The 13,182-nt window shown below is 33.7% G+C and overlaps 2 protein-coding genes across 2 annotated transcripts in view; one reads left to right on the top strand and one right to left on the bottom strand.

Moving 5' to 3' along the window:
• Positions 1-13,182, bottom strand: part of LOC138320945 (WD repeat-containing protein WRAP73-like) — a 47,483-nt gene that overhangs the window by 23,312 nt on the left and 10,989 nt on the right. The window contains exons 6-7 of the mRNA XM_069264272.1: positions 12,206-12,309; positions 11,453-11,539 (exon numbers count right to left, since the gene is read on the bottom strand). Coding sequence (XP_069120373.1) covers positions 11,453-11,539; positions 12,206-12,309 — 191 coding nt within the window. The remainder of the gene's footprint in view (positions 1-11,452; positions 11,540-12,205; positions 12,310-13,182) is intronic.
• The window catches only part of LOC138320915 (cellular tumor antigen p53-like), a 39,676-nt gene continuing 29,632 nt past the window's right edge, over positions 3,139-13,182 (top strand). Inside the window, exon 1 of the mRNA XM_069264223.1 lies at positions 3,139-3,706. Within this exon, the coding sequence (XP_069120324.1) occupies positions 3,534-3,706 (173 nt within the window). The 5' untranslated portion in view covers positions 3,139-3,533. The remainder of the gene's footprint in view (positions 3,707-13,182) is intronic.

Consider the following 13,182-nt stretch of genomic DNA (forward strand, 5'->3'; position numbering starts at 1 on the left):
GCACCTAAACCACGATTGTTATTATATCTTTTCTTATACCTGCGTAACCTTGGCAACGTTCACCCTAAATTTTAAGGTCTTGATTTCTTAAGAACATGAGCAAGTTTTACCCGGGTAATTGTTGAGATAGTTATCACTTCTGAAATCTGATTCAGAACAGGTATTCATATACCATATTTTTATCAGGGGTATATATATTTTTTTCTTTGGGTTCGTTTCACTTGGAACCTGAGAAAATGAGCTGTTGACATTCAAATACATAACTTCAAATATATTAAAGATTTAAATTTACCTTTAAAAAGTAAAAAAAAAAAATGTGTTGAATCACTTTCAAAATTTATATCTTTATTTTTATTTAATGCCTTATGATGCAGATCATTCCCAGAATTTGTATGAATTCCATCCTAGATGTGATAGTGATATCCAGGAACAGGTAGCATATTAAATTACAAAAGACACAAAATTGAAAGGCTCACCTTTGGGATTTTCATTTTGGTATTCCCCTTTTTATTCATCTTCATATAAACAGAATATGAAGACATGGATTGCCTCATCTAAGACCATTTTATATCAATTTTATCCCTGATTAAACCTTGCAAACCATTAAAAATATCGCATTTCAAGAAGAATATGGATGGCAATAACATTTGACAATAGCATGATAAAGAACTATGCTTATTCCTGAATATATATTAAATACTAATAAATAGTTTTAGCGTCATAGACAGATGCACACTGCAGGTAATATATTTGTCTGTACATGTTAATAAAGACAGAATTTAAATCCGGTGTCACAATGGTGTTGATTCTCGGAGGATCATCTTTCAGCACCACCAGTAGATATCAATGATGGGGTTTTACTGTATAATTAACATGTATTATACTTAGCATAGGGATGCAATATCACTGATTTCCTTTGATACGCCCCTATAACTGTCATTATCAGCACAATCTCCTCCAGATCCTTTATAGGTGTAAAAGTCAGGCATAAACATTTTCAGGATTTCATATTCACTTTCCATAGCTTCTACTTTAGATTTTGTTTGACAGAATTTGGTAATTCTGTGATCAGTCCCATAAGTTTCCCTAACAAGAATTTAGACTATCCCTATAGATGATGGGTAGGCTGCAGGAGTTTTCATTGAATTGATCTTTGCCTTGTATTCTATGTTGATGATGTTGAGCCATTAAAATGGTAGATATGGTCAATTATACTTACTCAAATTCATTTTTTTTTTTTTTTTGCCTAAAGGTACATCTATTGGGTATTCAACTGAAACAGCAAAATCCTGTCATCCATGCTAACATGACAGGTGACTAAAGATTGTAAGGTTTCTTTTCATTTCAAAAGAAAATTATTTTACAAGTATATGATGAAAAAATCTTAAAATAAATTAAATGATTTGAAACATGTTTCAGTTGCTAAAAACATTTAAATTCTGTGTACATTTTATTTTAAGAAAACATCTATGCCTGATGGTTTGGCACCTTTGTTTGTAGTAATATATTCAAATGAATGTCTAATGTTTCTTTATAAACAATATAAACTGGGGCAGACGTTACAGATGAAAACTTTAAATTGTTACCAGGTGTAAAGTAACCTTGGTAGAGGTTAACAGCAGTATTGTATGTGATGATGGGCAGACTGCCAGAAGTAACTGTTTTATTGTGACAGGTAGACAAAATGTCCCGCTAACATTCTCTATTGTGACAGGTAGACAAAATGTCCCGCTAACATTCTCTATCTGATCAGGTATATCTTTACTCCAGTATACCCATTTGTCCTATCGTAAATGCAAAGACGCTCAATTTTTTTGAAAAGGCAAAGATTTTTTTTGTTTTGCTTTCTTTTTTTTTTGTAATGCAAACCTCACAACAAACCAATATCCGAATCAACATCTCACTCAGTGATAAAACTTGAGTAGCGAATTGCAAGCTGCTCAACAATTTAAAACAACAAAACAAAAAACATAGCTCAACAGTTTGAATAATAAGCTGGTAGAGATATCAAAATTTGATCCGAGAACCAGCTGTTTTCACAGACTTGGTTGCACAAAAATAAGATAATTCCAAATTCAGGGTAAAAATTCAGTGTCTCATAGATACCTCACAACATATCTAGAATCACTGCAATATCTTTATTTAAATCAAAAGAAGAAATTCCATTGATAAAATGCATCCTACATATTCTAGTGAGCCAGTTGTCTCCCTTGAGTTCACTCCCCCTAAATAGTCATATCCATTATTGCACACATAATTTTGTTAACATTTGGCTTTTAATTAATCTAACTAAATATATGACAAAATAGAAGAAAAACTGAGTTCCTTCAATATCAGTGATATTAATTGTTTTCCAATAATGTTTGGTCTGGTTTGCCCTATTAATAGCCAAGGTCATTTAAGGGCATGTCAAATTTAGATGGTGGAGGAAGGAAAACCAGAGTACTTGGACAAAAATAAACAACCAGTGATCAGTATCTGGCAATATGCCCCACATAGGATTCAACATGCCACCCTGGGGTTGAGGACTTGGGGTAATACGTCGGGACATCTGAACAACTCGGCCACATTCGGCCCCACTTCCAATATTTTTTTAAATGTAAAATTGAACAACATGTATGTTCATAACATTGCACATGAAATTGATCTTTGGAGGATGACTTTAAAAAGATGCAACTCATTCCTCCAAATTATTTATTACACCCCATGAATTTTAGGTTGTTTTCATCACATAAAGGCAGTCAAGTGTTCACTTCTGTCAAAAGAAATACAAGTTTAAAATCTAAATATATATTCAAAAGTTTTGTTCATATATGGAAATACCACAAATATAAAATGAAAGTCAGTTACATTATCAGCTGGCTCTGACTGGCTCAATCTCTGTGTTGCTATGACAACGCACATCAACAAAAATCACTGACAGATGAAGTTACATCACACGGCCCTGGTGTAGGTACACGGTTTACCTATCAGCACATTTAACGCCTGGCTAACTCCCGAGATTTTAAAGAAGCCTTAACTCTCTAGGTATAGTGTTACCCTAACCTCTCACCCCTTCTCTCAGCATGCTTTGAAGCCTTTTGTTCCCCTTCCACTACATTAACTAGAAACAGGACACAAATACACATTTATGCTATGTGTTTACGTTTATATGTCCACCAGATTCCAATATACCCGCTAACAAAAGTACACAACTTTAGAGTAACTTTTAACCGAGTATGAGCCTCCCCGTAGATGTGACATACGATAAGTGGATTCATTGAAGAGTGACAGTAGGAATTCAAGCATGACTGACTCTATTTCAAACTAATGAGGATACTCAATTTTTCCCTACAGTGAATACGAGTAGATAAGAAGGCAGGTAAACAACGTCTTGGTCTGAATCCGTCCACGACAGCTGCCCTAGTCCCAGTGTTCTCCCATCAGGATAATATACACACGATCCGTCCCAGGAGGGGATAAGTGAATTTGTGTTCCCAAAGGAATTAAAAGTTCCATCCGTCCAGCTTCAGTGGTACATTGTCAGCACCCCCATGCCGTCCGAAATGCCTGGAACAACCCCCATTAGTAATGCCCCTCAGGTGCCGATCTGGAACGTCCGTCCACAGCTACCCCCCTATGGCGGGGAGGGGATGAACCCACACATACCCGCCCCTCCACCGTCCTGTATGCAGAACTCATCATACAACTATAATCCAAACTGCAGGTAAGTCAATGTTTATGTTACATTCTGTAGCAAAAGTATTATTACTCTGAACTACGTTTGTTTATTTTTTTTTACAGAATATGTACCTGGTAATTCATCTTGTTAAATGTACATTAAAGTATATTCACAACTTTCTTCCCTGCATTAATTATAACAGTTTAAGAGTTATTGAAAATTCTCTTTCCAGGAATAACAACTGTGAATTGATACCTTGGTCAAAATTGTTGTAAAGAGTCTTAAACAATCAGTTACACACCTTACACAAAAACACCCACACAGAAACCACATGGTTTAGTTTACTTTACCTTGTCAGTGTAGAACCGATGGTGATATCAATAGTATCCTACATCCATATCACTTGTAGAACCGAGGGTAATATCAATATTATCCTACATCCATATCACTATAACTCCACAACTATCTTACACACACACTGCAGGAATATCACTTCTACAACTGAATTTCATTTCATTTACATCTGCTTAAAAGTTTAATTGATTTTGGCTCAATATTGATCTCCAAGTGATTGGAATTCATACATAAATATTCAATGTTAGGACTTGTTGAATCTGGAAATGGCCTGGATTAGTTCTGGAATCAGCATGTACTCAATTAAGTACAGTTAGTCTAGGCATGTCATAGTTGTTTTCATTTAAATTCAAAAATATTGAAATAATTTTTATCATAATTACACATATCTGTTAAAACTTGGTAGATTTAATATCGGATTATGTCACTTCATTAACTAGCTTCAGTTAACTCGACATGCAATATGAATATATACATACACATCACTTAATTAAAAGGAAACCAATTAACCGCTCAATTGGGATTAAAAGATAATCTTGATTTATCCAACAACATATCAATGTCACATAGTGTTATTTTCCAGAACTTTTTTTGGTATAAATTTTGTTACATTATAGAAGGGCTATCATTATATACACCCATCAATTAAATAAAAAGGTAATCAATTAAGAGCTAAATTGGGATTAAGAGATAAGCTGTACATGTATATGCTATCTGAATAGCAAGAGCTACTGCTGTCATATGCAAGTTGTTCTATTCCATTTGGAACATTTATGTGGAAGAGAAAAAAATAGAAGATTGATAGTATACATATCGTCAACAGATAAAGGCAACCAATTAACCCCTAATTGGGATTAAGAGATAATCCGCCAGTTTTTAATGACACAGGAGTGCATCACTGTCATGAGGTGTTAGTGTTTGAACTGAAAACAATTTTGTTGTACTAAAAAATAACACCAATATAGTATCTGTGTGTACACTGATTACTTAATTAAAAGGCAGCCAATTAACCATTTAATTGGGATTATGAGATAATCCTAGAATTGTTGATGACCTAGGAATACATCACTGTCTGGTAGAGTCTTAGGAGAATTAATGTTGTGTTAGGGGACCCCTCTGACCAGTGACATACCTGTAGCTGTGGTAAGCTACAGTGTGACATATCCTGTTTATTGTGGCCGAGGGAGGCTAAGTTACGGATAAGCTTGGTCCTACAATCCTGTATACTGAAGACTTTTAAAACTTTTGGCCATTTCTTCACTATTGTAAACCTGTGTCAAAAACCTGTCTTATTATAATGGTATTCTCCCTATTGTTACACTTTAAGCTGATTCAACTTCTAAGTTGACAATTTACGGCAAACTTTAACAGCCAATCTGTGATTTACAAAAAATGAAATTCGATGGATTAAAGTTAATGTCTTATGATGTGTATGTGCATGTTTTACCTTTCTAAATTCAAAAAGACTTTAAGGATGTGCAATTCTTCCAAACTATACTAAATGTTTTAGTGTAAGGAGTTGGATGGTGTGGTATGGTAAACAACTTAGATTGACATGACAAACATAAACTAAACATCTCTATGACATTCTGTATGTTATCCAGTTAGCACTAAGCATGCATTAGAAAAATAAGACCGAAAATGGAGGAACACTATTGCTATATATAGATATACTCCTGGAAGCACTGCTCCTTTTTCAGTGTAAACAACGTTAACCTCAGACATCAAACCTGACAATTTCAGAGAATTAGACAGTTTAACAAACAAACACATTTTGAATACACAAAACCATATTTAATGACCTAAGTATTTGTTAAGAAAAGCCCATACTTCAACACATTATTAACATTTACATTGGAAATAATACATCAAAGAGGATAAGATCTCTTACATGGACATAGTACTTGTTGTGGTAAATCGGTATACATTTCTAGTGTATAGGTATGTAATTGTTATTGTTTGCTTCCATGCCAACACGCCATTTAAAATTGAGACACATTTGTTTTAACCTATATTTAAACCTCCCAGGCAACACCCTGTCAAAAGGTAACATTTTCGACATTTATAATTCCCAGTTAAGACATGGGTGACCATCTCCTCCACATGTATAATGAAGTACATAGCTGTATATCATTAAGCGGCATACTGTTTAAATTTTGTCAATGATATATCCCAAATCTTTGAATCTTGAGACAGGTGTAAATGATATTAACTGCCATAGACTTAAAATTACAATAAAAAAGAACAACTATTACATCATAAGAAACGAAACGCCAACCAGTATATTCAACAGTAACTTGTTGATGCATGAAACTGCAGACTCGCAGGCTACAATCAATCAGGTTTGCTTCAAATAAGAAGTGATTTTAATATGTAAACAAACTTGTGTTTCAGAGTTTATATTGGTGATATTAAGGAGCAATCACAGCCCCCATACCACTAACAGTCAATCACATATATTACCTACCACCATCTCAACACATCCAATTATAGACCCACATAACACTTGATGGGCTTTACTAAAGTTTGTAATTGTGTTGAAAGCAGGCGCCTCAGGCTCATGTACAGTTTTAAAATACTGTACTTATAACAGTTAGCAACAGAAAATGGATACAGTGAAGGTCACTATATACTGACCAAATGGATTTGGGCCAAAATGGTTGTGTGTTAAACAATAGTGTTTACATAGATGAATAGTAAATTGTCAAGTTTTTTAATTGATATAATGAGCAATTTTTGCACTAGTTGTAACTGACAAAAATTTGGAGCTAAGTAAAGCAATCAGTCAGTCCTCATTAACGAGTTACTTTACATAAAATCTTCCTATGTACATATCTTTGAAATTTAGTTTATATTATATTGCTTATTACCCAGCCAACAGCTATGATCATTTTAAGGACAGCCTCTCCTGTGATGTTCTGAGTGTTGTGAATCCACATTTGTTACAGTGGAACTCTGGCCCTTCTATAGTGCTATCTGAATGAAGCACACAGCCAAAGACATTGAGAAGTACACCCCATCCTTTGTATTACACTGACAAAAGGCAACCCATCGACAGATATCACACTTACTTTATGTTGACTGCTGAGCATGAACTGAAACTGCCATTTTTCATAGACAGCGAGATACCTTAGTCAGGGGACAGCGCCCAGACCATTTTAATGTTAAATGCAGAAAAAGATTTTGACAAAATTAAAGGATACATTGATGTCATGGTATCAGTATGACAGTGCTGGATTATATTGTATATTGATGATTCACCACTATGACTTGAACTACTATCAAACCAAATCTGTACACAAAGAAGTAGCTAAGACACTGGATTCTTACTTCAGTTATCACAACATTGTGATCAATTGCTGAGCTAGAGAGCTTGATTCTTACTTCAGTTATCATAAAATTGTGATCAGTAGCCGAGTTAGAAAGCTTGATTCTTACTTCAGTTATCACAATATTGACTGTAATCTGTGTTTGTTCTACCACCTTACAAGTAAATAGTTTTCTGTCTCTATCACCTGTGGTCAAACAAACTCACATACCAAAGATAGCCCCTAATCAGTGGTTAGTAGCCAGAGATCTGACCACTTAATACAGCATCACATGAAAAAACCACTGGTCTGATGAAATTCTGATAAAAACATTTTTTCACTGATTTTTTTTTCAGCCTTTCCAAATTAAAATGAAGAAATTTTGTTTTACTGATGAGTTAAATAGAGATGTGACATGGTATAGTAATAAAATACCAGAAAGTTACAGTAACAATTTAATACAAAGAGTTACTTCCCTTCCATTATTGTTGTTGTAGATTCAATTGTCATGATTATGTAGTACAGAATATGTGCAGTTTTCACTTTTTAAGTACCATTCGAAAAGATACACAGGATTCTTCAGATGATGAGGAAGTGTTACAACAACTTGACTAGCTTGTGATTCTGGATCCATTATTATAACAATCTATCATATATTCATTATTACAAATGGATAGATCAAGCAAGTGATTGACTAGATTCATATGTAACTGGAACAAAATTGATAAAGTCAAATAACCAACAACTAATATCATCAGTGAAACAGACATTTAACATCCACACCATTCAACAAATAAAATGAATACAATGGTGATAAAATGTGAGAACAAAATGGTTGATTTCCAATAATCTATGTATATGTAGATTTGTCTCTGTAGTTTATGCTTATTTAACTTTATTGGTATTTAATCAAAGAAAAAAATAAATGGAATTGAGCCAATTATGGACCTAATTCCCTGACATCTAGTTATTTAAGTTTCTGCAGGTGTGACTTACCTTTCAATCACAAAGCCAGTTTAAATGCCCACATTTTGGGTTGGGCTTTCTGTAATTGATGAAATCTCTGAATACAATCACGTTAAATGTGGACATTAAAATATTTTATTACATAACCTCCAATTTCAAATATCAAGTTTTAATTGTCTTTATGAATAATTCAAAAGTTGTGTAAGGTAAATTTGTTGATTTTTCCAAATCAATGAGAGCATTAATACCAGCTTAAAATATCATTTTTAACTACATCAAACTTTATCCGTGAGGATTTCATTTTTGTCCTGTAAAACAAATCTCTCAAAATATGGGAGAGAAATGATCACTAAAATTTAGTGATTTAGGAAATGTTATTGGAATATAAAATATTTGGCTAACAATACTTTCTGAAGTATTTTACTAGTGTATTCTGTATGTGCGCTGATTCAAGGGAGATAAACGATTTTTTGGGGCATTTAACCTGAACATCTTACATTTTTTATTCATTGATATATCAACTTTGTTTTTCTCCATGTTCCAATGTAAAATTCATGACACCAAGACAGGAAAACGGTTTAAAAGATATCTAATCGTTTTTCAATCAGTTATTGGGTACTAATTAGCATAAATGTCGTGATTCCTACCACACATGGTGTTCCGAGAAGTCATTATTACTTATCCTGGTCACATACACCACCTTCAAGTTAGTATTAGTGCACACATGTTTTACACAAGAAACTTATTCCGTCTTTACATTTTACAGAGTTATCTGTCCTGTGGGTAGGTATTGATTGTGACGTCGCTACTTTGTGAGTACAAATAATGATGTTTTCTCTAAACTGATGTTACACTTACATATACATGACATTACAAGGTCCTTCTTTGGCTTAGCTTCTTCAAATTTCATGCCTATCCAATAAACATCTTTAAAACATGATTCAAAATCGTGTGTATTATTGTGGCAGAGGTCAGATTTAAATTGGAGATAATTTGGGGTAAACAACAAATGGTATTTTATATTCCATTCTGTTCTTGGCTCCTCACTATCTGGTAAACTATTATCAATGAAGTGAAACTAATCGTCCATACAACTGCATGGAATGGTTGGGATGTTCTTAATGGGCTTGGAATAATTAAGAGGAGTATGGTAACAAAAACAGGGTTAATGAGTTTATTAAGACTATTAAAGCAATAAGAACATGTGTAATTAGTTTAGAAAGAAAATTTCAGCAGCAACTTTAAGATACAACAGCGTTCATTTATAAAAAAAACAAACTATCAAAGTCGGTCAGTCTTTTCATTATCAGTTAAATGAAACGTAGAATGACAAAGCAGATTCACTCAGTAATGGGGTCAATTGAATTCAATATACTTCATTCATGTTTTCCGACGTCTGATATTCTTATCATATAACATATGTTATGTTCGACAAGTTTCAATAAAAGTGAATTTTGTTATGGAAAGTAAATAATTTGAATATCAATTAAGGGACTGTGCGAGGTGTCACCTCATTATTATATGACAAAGGGACACAAGCTCACCATCAATAGAACAGTTTGATGTAGCGAGGTATCCAATATTTTTTTATATCAATATCCATCTATGATATGAATAGGGAAAACTTAATGTATCACCTATTTTGTAACTTTTATTAACATGTCGTAAACAAAATTGCTTAAATAGAAAATGCTTTAAATTGAGTAAAAATATTCATTTTTATCCTCCATATATGGCCCATCAAAGAAAACGATTAAATTGAATATACATCATATTTAATACAAGATATATGATACATTTAAAACCATAACAACGCTTTGTCAGCAAGGTATCGTCTCAACATGCTCAGAAATGTAGATGCTCCCGTGCCTTAAGAAACAGGTAGATATCGTTTGAATTATCTACACATGCATTGTAATGTTAACAAACCATTTAGATAAGATTTGAATTCAAATTTTAAAATCCAACTGACATATGAATATGATTATATGCTAATTATATGGCAATTATAGGTATATAATGATCGTTATCGGGTAATGATTTCACAATCTGATACATTATACTTTGAAGTTGTAGGCTTATTCACCGTGTGAAGAATTCAAAAGTTCAACAAGCTTTCAATTATCCTGCTCTTAATGGCTAACTACAGTCTCATTATGACATTAGATTTAAAAGATTAGTGGTAACTGGTAAGGTTATATTTTTGTCTATCAACTTGTTGAACTAAATACTGTCATTTCATACATTTTGTTGATAACGACTTTCAAATATTTAATTCAGACCTTAAAGGCCAAAGACTGAATGAACCAGATATGATTTGAGAGAAAAAAACATCAACAATTATACTGTAAAACATCAAAATATGTCACTTTTCATATATTTGTAATATCATTCTATGAACTATAAACAAAGCTGTAAATGCATATCTAGTGCCAATTTTTCTAAGTTTATTCTATAGAAAAAAATAATACCAGGGGTACTTCACATGACATCATATCTATCCATGTGTGTAATAATTTACTCAAAATTTTACCAAAAACACTCCACAACTACGACTGGTAGTTAAGAGCAGAGGGGGTATAAACTCAAACGTCCTACCACTAACCCTCCCCTTTCGGTTGGTGTTAGTGGAATGTTTTACTTTTTGCCATTCATGTCTGGGTGGAAATAGCTGTTGGTCTCAGATATCTTGTATTAGTTGTGAGGTGTAGTGGTAAAGGTGTCTGGCATCCTATCACTAGCCTGGCACATCCAGACAACTGTTAAGGCCGAGTGGTTAAGATGTCCCAACATGTCCCCTCTCTGGTCATGAGTTTGAATTCCATAGTGAGCAGTTGCCAGGTACTAACCCCTGGTCAGTGGGTTTTTTTCCCAAGTAATTCTAGCTATCCATCTAAATCTGTTAAAAGCATGCTAATCAAATTAAACCAAACCGGAAAGCAGTGGCAATGTGGTTTTGGTATCAGAAAACCTACTTTCATTTCTCACTCTCAGCTGTCGTTGCAGTGGTTAAGAAGTGCTAAACTTTGAAACCATGACAGGACAAATGAGATGGGACAGGGCATGGGCATCACTATGTGCCTCTAATCCCTACCTGACAGTGTGCACCAGATGCTATTAATTGGTGATAAATGTGCACAGGTATATATGGTGTTGGACTTACCGAAAGGGGAGACTCCCAAACTCCCAGCACCATGCCATCCGGGGACCACTCTAGGCCACTCAGGTCGTCTGTGTCTGTCTCGAAGTGCTGTAACCAGAATAGAATAAAAAGGAATATATATTACAGTATTTACAACGAATCACAAAGCAAAATACATACATCATACCAGTAGGTCTGTTTCAAGTTGTCCTCATGATCATCTTAATAGCTTGAATTAGTTTGGGTTTTATTAGTTTAACATCCTATTAACAGCCAGGGTCATGTAAGGACTACCAGGTTTGTTGGAGAAGGAAAGCCTCAGTACCCGGAGAAAAACATGATCAGGGATCTGTACCTGGCAATTGCCCCACATTGGAAGACATGGGATCCGAACTCACAACCCAGAGGTGGAGAGCTTGTGGTAATAAGTCAAGATGTCTAAACCACTTGGCCACCGTAGCCACTTAGTTTGAAATAATGTATTTCATATCTAAATTCGCTTTGTAAGAAAAATGAGGAAATAACTGTGGAAAGATATCACATGCAGTAAAATCCAAGTTCTCAATGAAAAATCAATGAACAAAACCTAAAAACTGTGCCATAAGTGTCTTATAAGATTCCAATGAAGATCCTCATTCTACGTATTAAGATTGAGACATGCATTTTACATAATCTTAATGCTCTTGATGCTTTGAATGAAATTCTACTGTTACTTTCAGTAAACATCACAAGTAAACATGATAAATTAGACATACAAAAGTAGAGATATGATACCTTGACAAGTTCCCACATATTACATGTAAATATACTGATGTAATCTTTGCAGTCCCTCCTCTCTGCTAAAGCCATGTACTTCCCTCCAGCACTGAAGTCCATACCTACAACAAACACCGGATATATGTTCAGGATACAATAAGTTATTTCCTTAAACTTTTGATAATTGATTCATAAGAAACAGACACAAAATAAACTTAATCTTCTTGCCACATATTGATTATCAAAAAATGAATGTCATGAACAAGAAAAGTAGCTTTAATGTTTCTACAAGACTTAAAAAGAATATTGTCCTTGTCAAAAAAGAGTGTTATGAACAAGAAATGTAGCTTTAATATTAATTTCTACAAGAATTATAACAAAATATTGTCATTGTCAAAAATGAATATTATGATCAAGAAAAGTAGCTTTAATATTTCTACAAGACTTAAAAAGAATATTGTCTACAGTAAAATATCAACTTTGTTCTTATAAATGAATTTATTTGTAGAAGAGTCATGATCACTTAAAAATAGTAATGACCCATAATTGCTTTAAAATTATCATCAGTTGACTATACGTAGCATGATTATGACCTGAATACTTCCTATCAACGGAAATCTGTACTTCTTTATCAGCAAACAACTGAACTTGTAAGTGAGAAAGAGTCCGGTCTGTGTTATTGTGACCTTGAAAACATACTGGTCTGAGCTATTGAAGCTTGAAAATTAAATTAGTCTCTTCTATACTTTTTTTATCTTGTATGGCATGCCTTATGAAAAAGCTACATGCCAGTACAAGGAGAGAACATTCTTAAATAATTTCTGCTGCTCATGGACCAATAAACTCAGTGAAAAATTGTTATACATTCAACATTATCATGTTCATGTTAAGTCATATGTAAAATGGTCGTCACACACAAATTGAAATGATAGTAAACTGAAATTTTGCTATACCAAGATCATTAATATTTTCAAATATGAGAAAATCAATAAATA

The sequence above is a fragment of the Argopecten irradians genome, chromosome 1, assembly GCF_041381155.1.
Source record: "Argopecten irradians isolate NY chromosome 1, Ai_NY, whole genome shotgun sequence".
Taxonomy (NCBI): domain Eukaryota; kingdom Metazoa; phylum Mollusca; class Bivalvia; order Pectinida; family Pectinidae; genus Argopecten; species Argopecten irradians.